Here is a 10,387-nt window from a genome sequence, read left to right on the forward strand (position 1 = left end):
ACATTTCATTGCACAATATCAAAAAATCACATTGGTAATATCTCCACTGGTTTCATCAGAAAGTCTTTAAGCATTAGGAAGATGTCAAGCTCTTGGTGGCTGATGCAAGTTTTCCAAAATTCTAATTTTCTCCTATTTTATCATTGGTGACAAATATTATCAGTCATTTTCCTTGAAGCGACAGGTTCCCTTTGTGTATTTTTGAAAAAAAATGTCTGCCAAATACCCAAGTTGGAATAACCATAGTTTGTTGGTCACTCTTTCAAGTAGAAGCGGTGTTCCATGGAAAAAATGGCTAGTTCAGCTGGTAACTCCACAAGTGCTTTCCGAGGGATGACCATTGTACTTCAGTAAGCAGCAGAAATGTCTTAGGCTGACTTTCCATTTCACCCACTGCATATTGAAACAACATGTATTTAGGAGTCAATATTTAACAAAAATTATTACTCCTTCATTAAGGACATTAGCTTCCTTTTTTGTTTTCATTTTAATCGTGAGGTGGTGAATAACATAATGACAAGTACAGTTTGCTGCCACTGTATTAATTCTTGCTAAGGTGCTAGCACTTTCACCCACTGTTGGTTTTTATACCATTAGCGCAAGTGTCAACACAGTGGAAAAGGCCAATGACATCTTAATACTATGATGAAAATATTTTACCTCCATGGACACTCCCTCCCTGAAAGAGTCTTGGTATTTGAGCCTGGAGAACATCTGCTTTAGACTGAATAGAATATGTCTGAGGAGAGGATAGTGGAGCCATCAGCTCCTCTGTGTGGCTTCCTTGAGATATTTGTGCTTCTAAGAATATGGCTCTATTTGCTTGAGTTGTTAACATCAGTGCTGCAATTGTGATCAACTAAAATCTCAGACCTCTTTTATAGGAGCTACTATCAAGCAAGGCTTTTCGTTTGGGGGAAAGTTTTTTTTTTTTAATTTGAAGAATGACTGGTAATTAGTTGATAACCCCACTTTTGGGACAAGGTGAGTTGTCCTGATAGTGTGCTGTGGAAGTGGTAGTGGATGAAAGCCAAGCAAAGGCCCTGGGGCAGGGCTGCAAGGAAGTCCTTAGAGACTTGCTTCCATATAGGGATGGGCTTGGAAGCCACATAGTAGAGGTTAGGAAGGGACTTCCAGACAAGGAAGGAAAGGAAGGAAGGCTGTGGGGCCAGGCTAAATAGTCAAGAGTTTTGAATCCAAAACAAAGAATGAGGGGATGGTTAGAAATGGCAGGTGGGTCAGTCTGGGCTTTCTGAGAGAGAGCAGGTATGGCCATAGGACATTTGAGTAGTACCAGTGGAGGAGGACAGAGAGGGATCTGTCACGCCCAGAGGGCTGGAGGTGACTAGTGGACCTATCTTCTTTCAAGAGGGCTAATGACCATATGGTATAAGACGTGGGTATTTGAAGTCATCTATGCCAGATAACTGTAGTCCTTTCTCACTGCCCCAGAGAACTTTGAGAAAATTCTCTAACGTTCCAAAAGCCTCATCATTTTGCTGGGCTCAGAGTTATCAGTAGCAATTAGTGGTAATTCATTGGAATTTGGAACTCCTGACTTGCAGGATGGGTGTGTGTTTGAGAGATATTTATGAAAGATGGTGTTTATCCAAAGGATTTCCTTTTCTTTCAAGTTTCAAGGCTGGAGGCTTAAGCATCTTTGATCCAAAGGAAGGAGGTCCAGCAGTTGTCATAAAGCCCCAAATCTCTGCTCAAGTCCTTTATAGGATTAGAGGCACCAAGGAAGGGCAGGACAGGGTAAGGGGCGTATTCCATAGCCCCAGTCTGGAGGACATATGAACGAAGTGAGAGTCTCAAAGATGGCCAGGGATAGACTAGTCTCAGAATGGAGCCCGGAGAATGTTCTCTGCCCCCTGAATCTAGTCGGTGGCCCCTCACCCCTTTGCTGCAGCTCTTTCTGTTCTTATCAGCCATATTTCACTTCAAAACACCAGTAAAATGCAGATAATAATAATAATGATAAAAGAGCAGGAGGCAAGTATTTCAAAGACCTTATTCCTTGCCTTCACATATTGTCAGAGGGCAGAGAACAGGGTGTATTTTTCATTTGGATTAGCTGCTGCTCATTCATTCAGCCCTTGGCAGAGCAGGAGGCTAGTAGAGAACTGCCCACTGTCATAAACCAGCCCATCCTCGGAAGGAGTAAACACACCAGGCCGATTTGTTGTTGTTCTCCAGGAGAAATAAGAAATCCAGGCTTTGGGAAGCCGGGTGGGATGGGGAGGGGGATCTGATTTGCCCAGGAGGCAGGCCCCCGGAGTAGGCCGAGGGAGGAGGTGCCTCATGGGAAGACCGCTGGCTGCACGGCCTTCCACTGAGTGAGCAGGTTCTGGACAAGGCGATGGTTTCCATTCCAGCTGGCCTAACCCATGCCCTGGGGAAACCGAGGCACTGGGCGGGGAAGTGATGAAGTCTCCGTCTCCACCATTTCTCCAAAGAGCTTAGGATTGGTGAGCACAAGCCCAGGAGGTCTGCGCTTTTGCTCCTGTCCCAAGCTACAGCTCCCTCACTCTGAATGCTCCTGGGGGACCCCAGCTTTGCCTAATAAGAACCATCATTAGGAATCTAGGGTTCCCAGAGCGCGTTCACACATTCCTGTATTTGATCCTTCCCCAAGCCCTCTGAGATCAAAATGAGCATGAATCCAAATTTACAGATGAGTCGTGTGACCATCCCAACAACACTATAGAGTGGAAATGATGTCCCCAGTTTACTCATGAGGACACTAAGCCTCGGAGAAATTAAATGACTTGACCAAGGTCATAGAATAATAACAGACGGGGGCAGGGTAAAAACCAGATCTTCCGGATTCCTGGTCTGCCTGCGGGAATAATGATTTTCCAGAGCAGGTTTGGGGTTGATCTGTTTTCCCTCTCTGCAAGTAGACAGGATGGAGGTGTATGATGTGGTTTTGTCCACAGTGCAGTAGGGAGCTAGCCTGGTTATTATCTCAGGCTCTCTGCCCTCCCCACCCTCCCTACTCTCCGGACTCCTCTTTCCTCTGTTCCACCCCAGCACAGGGAGCAGGATGTCCAGGCTCCCGAGGTCTCAGCTTGCAGAGCTGGTAATTAGCCCTTTGTGTCCAGTTAACCACCTTTCATCTCCTCCACCTGCCGGTGTCCGCTTTCCCTATTAGCATCCCTCAGCTCTGTGCCGAGCCCTCCGCCCTCTTTGTGGCCAGCTCGGGTTGTTTGTCAGAGAGGATGGCTCAGGGATGCACACACAGGGGAGGTGGCTCCTACCAGAATTGCTCACTTTTTCCGTGCTAGGTGCCAGACATCTCTCTCCTCTCCCTACCCCAGAGGCCGCCAGGTTTAGGTCACCTGGCTTAGAGGCAGACAGTTGATAGCTAGGCCCCCAAATTTGGGGCCTTTGGAGCCCTGGTGTTGCCTTTCAGTTCCCCTCTATGAGTGAAACGGGAGCTGCCTCGCCGGCCACTTTCACGCCTGAGCAAAAAGCCTGCCGGCTAATCCCTCACCTCCAGAAGCTCACCCTGGAGCCTGCGGTTCTCTGCTCCGAGGCTGCCCGTGTTGGTTGGTCAACCAGACGTCCTGAGTGTCCCTGGATGGTCCTGCTTTCTTTGTCCTCATGCTTAATCATCTATCTAATGCAGCAGCCACTAGCCACATGTAACTTTAAAGCTCTATTAAATTTATGCATTTTCTTGTATTACATATAAATGTATTTTAATAAAAATTAAATAAAATTTTAGCCACCTTTCAAGTGCCCAACAGCCACCTATGGCAAGTGGCCACTGTATTGGACAGCAGACAGAGAACATTTCCATCATTGCAGAACGTTCTGTTGGACAGCCCTGGTCTGTACGGCCAGAAACTCCAGTAGACTGGCATCCAAGCTACATCTCAGACCGTCTCTTCCTTCTAGGTCAAGCTTCCGTGACCTTTCAAGTGAATCCATTTGAGTTCCCAAAAGTTCTATCGGGGCCTGTTGGGATTAGAGGCCACTTGGCAAAGGATGCCCCTGGAAAGGCATCTCCTATAAAATTCACCCTCACCGAGGTTGAATGCCGGCTATTCCTACACGGTGGGGTGGGGGGAAGGGGAGGCACGCAGAACGTCCTTGATATGTGTGATCCTCAGGACGTCATGCCATTGCAAAGGAGAGAACTTGGTGTCCCTTCATTTCAGCCATCAGCCTTGGCAGCCTGGTGTGACAGCTGGATATGGAGTCCAGTGGTGGCAGGAGGGAGGAAGGTGCAGGGCTGGGAGGATCAGGGCTGCAGATGGATGCTCCTGGGCCTGCCCTGCCCTGGGGTGAGGGTGGGAAATGCCTCCGAGGGCCTTGTCTTCTTGCTTTCTTGCCCTCTTAGAGATGAGCCTTTGTTGCAGAGGGAAGAAGAGAAAAGGATTTTAATTTTTTTTATATTTTTTTGCCTGTCTGCAGTCCAGAGAGAAGTCAAACTTTGGGGTAAGAGGTTTAACCAGAAACAGTTTCTTTTTGGAATAGGGCAGTTCTTTATTTCCTGCCAGTCCCTGCAGGCAAACAGCATGCCAGGCTGGCCTGCCACCTCAGCCCTACCTGTCATGTGCTTGGCAAGTCTGACTCGAGTCCTTTTTTCCACTGCCTTCCCCACCCCATCAAATTGCAGTTGAAACCTCTCATTTTTCTGCTGCCTAGATGATTAAAAAGCATGACTTAGTGGAAAAATGTTGACCTCCTTGGGGTCAGCCTCTTAAGCAGCTGTCGGAGATAAGATTGGCTGGCAAAATACTCAGCAATGCTTTGCAAGGCTTTCTTGTCTGTCTGTAAGGAAACAAGAAGCTGTTTGGTTCTGGGTGCTTTTTGTTTGTTTTTGGAGAGAGCCTCAATTTCCAGAGACACAAATTGGTATAATCTGATAATGAAATAGAATCTCTGATGGGTCAGATTAATTATTAAAGTGATTTTTAAAAATTCAATTAAAAGGCTTTGTAAAAAAATTTTTTTTTTTTTAATGGTGCCTACTTTTGCAATTCAGGGAGCAAAGTTCTCCGGCAGCTAAGCAGTATCAGAAGTTCAATGCTCAGACTTCCCCCAAGGAATTAAAAGACTTAATTGTGCAGCTCTTGGTATGAACGGCATTGTTTGGAATTATTTTAATTACTGTGCTAGTATTACAGCCTCTTGCTTGGAGATTGGATATTTACTGTAGTTCTGTTGAAACTGTTCCAAAGAGGACATTACAATTTGAATTTAGCTTATGTCCTCAAAGCATTTTATTATCTTTATATTTGCCAAGAACTTGTACCCATCTAGTGAGACAAAAAGGTCAATTCACTTCTTAAAAGGAGAAACTGAGGCATCTGGGGTTACGCAGTTGATGCCAGGGACACAATGAGCTCGTGCACTCCCATGGCTTCACCTGGTGTGTCGTCATATGGACACTTCACCTGATGGGTCTGGGTCCCAGTTCAGCCACTTCCTAGGTATGTGGCCATGAGCGAGTCACATGCTCTGTGCTTCAGTTTTGTCATATAAAACAGAGGTCACACTTATCCACGGGAATATGTTCCAAGACCCGCAGTGGATGGCCAAAACTGCAGATAGCATGAAACCCTATATATGCTGTTTTTTCCTATGTGTACATACCCATGAAGTTTAATTTATAAATTAGGTACAGTAAGATATTAACAATAATAACTAATAATAAAATAGAAAATACAACAATATACTGTAATAAAAGTTATGTGAGTGTGAGCTCTCTCTCTCCAATGTCTTATTATACTGTACTCACCTATTTTCAGACCGTGGTTGACTGTGGGTAACGGAAATCATGGATGGGGGACTGCTGTATACCACTACTTACTTCATAGGGTTATTGTGAAGATTGAAATTCTGCTCAACAAAAAATGTCTTCCATCATCATCATCATCATTTAGACATTTTTTCCCTCATTTTAATGAAAGATCTAGTCCCAGCTCAAATAGGGTGAAACGAAATCTCATGCTTCACTCCCCTCTTGCCCTCCTCCTCCTCCTGCTGGCCCTGCCCTGCTTGTGGTCCCCTTGCTCTTCCTTAGCTTGGGCGATCGTGGTGAGAGTCAGGGTTTCACTCTTCCAGGGACAGCGTGGCCAGGGCGCTATAGGCACAGTCCTGGGCGGGCAGGTCAGAGGGTAGAGGTGGGGGTGGGCTCTGCACGGGGCAGCTGTCCATCTCCTCTTGACACTTCGCAGCTCTGTCTCGGGTCCTGAAGGCTTAGAATGGCATCTGGACTGGGAAGCTCATCTTCTGGACCTGGCCGCCCAGGCGGCGGCCATCATCCCTGGTGCCCCAGCCATGGCTGGGCAGGCAAGGCCCAGAGTCTTGCTCACCCTCCCACAGATGGTCAGTTTTCCATCTTTGAAATGCGGTGTCGACACAGTGGCACCCTAGTTCATATTTCAAAGGGCACAGACAATGAAAACAGCAGATCTAGGTTTGAATCCTGGCTCTGCCATTTGACCCACAAGTACGGGGCCTTACTGCTCCGAGGGTGGCAGTGAGACCTGAACAAGGTGATGTCTGAAAGAGCTCTGTCAGCTGTAGCACGCCACCCCCCATCGGGGTTCCCCTAGCCCCCTCCCAAAGCTCGTGATTGGTGGGCACCGTGGGCCCTCATCCCCTGCCCCCCACCCCGTGAGGAGCCCTAACTCCTCATGAGAAGTGAGGAAGGCCCCAAATAGCTACTCCCTGCTCTGCATGTGTGAGCTGCACACAGCACCATCCAAGGGCAGAACTTGAGGGCTGGCCACGGCGGGAAAAGAGCCCGGGGTCAGCTCCCTGTGCCTGCCCTGACCCTCAGGGCCCAGCCCCTCCCAACTCGCTTTCCTCCTGCTGCCATTACCATACCTTTTATGAGCCTCATTAAGTCTTTAATGATGCCTGGTTGTGCAGCTGGCTTAGGGCTTAATCCCCAGCAATAGGCCTTTATTGGATAAATGGCTAATAATCACTTGTCTGCAGGGATTGGGGCAGCTTCGGTGAGGCCCATGATCCCTGGCAGCCCCACGTGGTCTGTGACGTGGCCTTGGCCGGAGCGGCACTGCCTGGGGTTGGGGCTGCAGGGGGACATGCACCTTCAGGGCACCATAGGAGGGCATTTCTTCTCCCCGCTGGGAACGGAGGACACCTGTCTGTGGCTGTGGGCCTGTGTCCATCCAGACCAGGAGCAGGCAGCCCCCAGGATCCCTTCAAATGTGTCTCCACCTGCTCCAGGGTTTGCTTTCCTTTCTTTTGCTGGGAACAAACTGTGACCTTGAGCAAGTCTCCTGACCCCTCTGGGCCTCCGTTTCTGCATCTATCAAATGGAGAGGTGGGAAGAGATGGCCTTGAAGGTGCTGAGTGTCGTGACTGTGTGAGTCCCAGCATTCCAGACAGAGGCTCCTCTATCTGGCTCTCCAGCGTGTCACTGAGGGCTGTGAATGGCAAGAGACCCAGCAGTCCAGCAGATTAAGTGCTTAAGCTGCTGGGCAAAGAATTGGGTCAGCTGTAGTCACAGGGTGGTGTGTGTGAAGGGAATCCACAGAGCCAGGATTGGCCCTTGATTTTATGGCCTGGCTTGGGGTTTCTGCCAGCTCTGGGCAGGACACACAGTAGGCATTAAAAAAACAAAGCCTCGTTGACGGGACTCTGGGAAGAGAAGGGGACTCTTCCAGGTGTAGAGTTGGGGAGAAGCCAGGAATTGCCCACAGGTGAAAAAGGAAGGGGCCTTGGATTTTGTTCCCAGCCTGCGTGGGCAGGGTGGGTGGGCCTTCAACTCGGAATTGGCTTTGACTTTACAGTTGCGAAGGGATCAAGACCCAGCTACTTGAGGGCAGGCTGGCATCGGGACCGGGGAGTCACACAGACCTGGGCTTGGATGTCATTCCCACCCCTCACTCATTTCCAGGCTGTCTGGTCTGGGACAACCGACTGCCCCCAGCCTGAGTTTCTTTAAGAGAGCGTTAGCATCACCTATTTTTCAGCATGGCTGTGGGTTGGGAATTATCTACGTAAAGCCCCTGGGAGCCTGCTTACACTTGGTGCTAGTGATTACTCTGGGAGGAACTTAATGTTATGGCACCTGTTGTATGCTTTGCATTGGTGTAAAATGCTTGCTGCAGAAAGAGACGAGACCTACTGTGACTGGCATGATTTTGAATTCTTTTGTCTGAAAATAAAACAAAACAGAGTACAAACAGAGTCACACCAATGTTTAGACTTAGTGGCACTGCCCCAAAACTTTCAGCTTCAGGATTCAAAGTCTGAATGAGGGATGATTTCCCATGTTGCCCCAGAACTGACTGCCCTGGCTCCTGCCTTCCAGCCCATAGCACTCCAAGAGCATAGCACCGTCCCTGCCATGCGGCGGGTGCTCAGAATGCCACATGGGTGTGAAAAGAAGCAACTGAATTTCTCTTCTCAAATAGGTGCATGACCGGTGCCTGCTCTGTTTTTATTTCAGATCTTCCCCGATCCGTCAGACTTCGACCGCTGCTGCAAACTGAAGGACCGCCTGCCCTCCATTGTGGTGGAACCCACAGAGGGTGAGGTGGAGAGTGGGGAGCTCCGGTGGCCCCCCGAGGAGTTCTTGGTCCAGGAGGATGAGCAAGACAACTGCGAAGAGACAGCGAAAGAAAACAAGGAGCAGTAGAGTCCCTGCGGACAGACCCCTGTGGGGTCACACTAGCCAGCATATGTTCCTGAACTGTGTTTTTCCCATCATGGTGGAAGAAGAGAGTGAGCCACAGTAGTTCTGAAAATGTCAAACGAGGCTTCCGTTTTGCACCTGCAAATCACCGAGTTGGTTTTCTTTTCTTTGCTTGTCTTTTCTTGAAATCTGCCGAGCAGTGGAGCCCTCTGACGACTCGCAAGGCCTTCTGAGAAAGGGAGCTGCTTAGGGCCGGGGGTGGGGGCGGGGGAGAGGGTGCTGTTTCCAGATCATTATCTGAACTCCAGTGGCCGGAGGCAGTGGTGGGATTCCAGTGGGCTCTGGGGCAGGGGGCATGGGGGAAGTACAAAGCCAGCAAGGAACATTTGGGGTAAGAAAACAAACAAACTCGAGGCAAAACAGAAAATACACGTTTTTAAGAAAACATTGAGCAGAGAGCTGCAGCCAGGAAGTGCTCAGCAACCACTCACTCTGGCCATGGGAAAACCAAGTCTTCATCTCTCTCCGGTGTCACCCGCCCCACCCTTTGCTCTTGTTTCAGGTGTGTTGGTCTGCGATGGGGAGGAGGGTGAAGGACAGCTGAGCGACTGGCTGCTCGCACAGCCAGCTGGAGGGGATGTGCAGGAAAGAAAGGCCACTGTCCCTCTCCAGGGCCTCTTTGCCCCCAGCTGTGGTGGGCTCAGTAGCCCCCGAGATCAGGAGGTTTGTAAGAGGCAGTGCTTTTGAGCTTTTCTCCCTGACATGTCCTTTTTGCCTCCAGCACGCTGGGGAGTAGCAGAGCACTTCCTGCCCCTGTCAGAGGCCTCAAGGCAGACACCTGGACGTGGAGGTCCCTCCGTCCATTGCGCCTGCCCAGGACTTGCTCTCAGAGTCAGAGCGGAGGCTGGGAGCAAGCGGGCTCACCGCCCTTCTCTGTGCCCCCACCTTCCCAGCCCGCAGCCAGGCAGATGGATCCCCACTGTACGTCCCGCCGGCCCGGCTGGCTGTGCTCCCGTGGCCGCTCTTGCTCTGTTTTTCTTATGAAAGCTGAGGCAACCTTTTCTGTTTCTAGTTGGGGAGGTGAGCTTTCACCCAGGTCCCAAGAGCTGCGCGGCCTGGGTGTTACTGTGTGGGGGTGACAAAGCTCAGGTAGCAGCCCTGGGATCAAGTTTGAGACTGAAGGGTGTCATGAGCCCCCCGGCTGCCCCCATGTTGTTCCCGGACACAGGTGTTCTAAGGAAGGCGTGGCGAGGGGGCTATGCCATCCCCACTGAACGGTGGTCCTCCCTCCCTCACCAGCTGGACGAGAACGTTGGCCGCTGGACTGAGAGCTTCTTATTGTAGTTAACAACCTTCTGGAGTGGCAGGTTGCAGGAAAAACTCTTCAATCCATCTCAGAGCGGGACTGCGTGGCCAGGAGGTGGACTTAGAGCCTTGAGCCAGCCAGGGCACCCGCTGCAACCCCTCAGGTCCCCAGTCAGTCCAGTTGACCCCGGTTTTGGACTTGTGTGTATAGCTGTATCTTATACCTCAAGGGCAGTGTGGCTCTGGGGAATGTTGGGGCAGGGGCGGGGGACAAGGGGCGCTGTTGACGTGGTGTCAGCAGTCGGCAGGAGTAAGTTCTGGGAAGCCGACGGTCGCCCTCACCCCTGCTTCCTCCCTCTGTTGTCTGCCTGTGTGACACACACCGATGATGGCAATAACTTCTTCCAGCTCCTCGCAGGAGTGGGAGAGGCCTGCAGCCTGCGCCGCGAGGAG

General features: G+C 50.2%; 1 protein-coding gene across 1 annotated transcript in view; it reads left to right on the plus strand.

The window, feature by feature from the left end:
* Window positions 1-10,378, plus strand: part of LBH (limb bud and heart development) — a 25,159-nt gene extending 14,781 nt beyond the window's left edge. Inside the window, exon 3 of the mRNA XM_012652530.1 lies at window positions 8,444-10,378. Coding sequence (XP_012507984.1) covers window positions 8,444-8,632 — 189 coding nt within the window. The 3' untranslated portion in view covers window positions 8,633-10,378. The remainder of the gene's footprint in view (window positions 1-8,443) is intronic.
* The last annotated feature ends 9 nt before the right edge of the window (window positions 10,379-10,387 follow it).

The sequence above is a fragment of the Propithecus coquereli genome, unplaced genomic scaffold, assembly GCF_000956105.1.
Source record: "Propithecus coquereli isolate 6110/MARCELLA unplaced genomic scaffold, Pcoq_1.0 Scaffold39, whole genome shotgun sequence".
Taxonomy (NCBI): domain Eukaryota; kingdom Metazoa; phylum Chordata; class Mammalia; order Primates; family Indriidae; genus Propithecus; species Propithecus coquereli.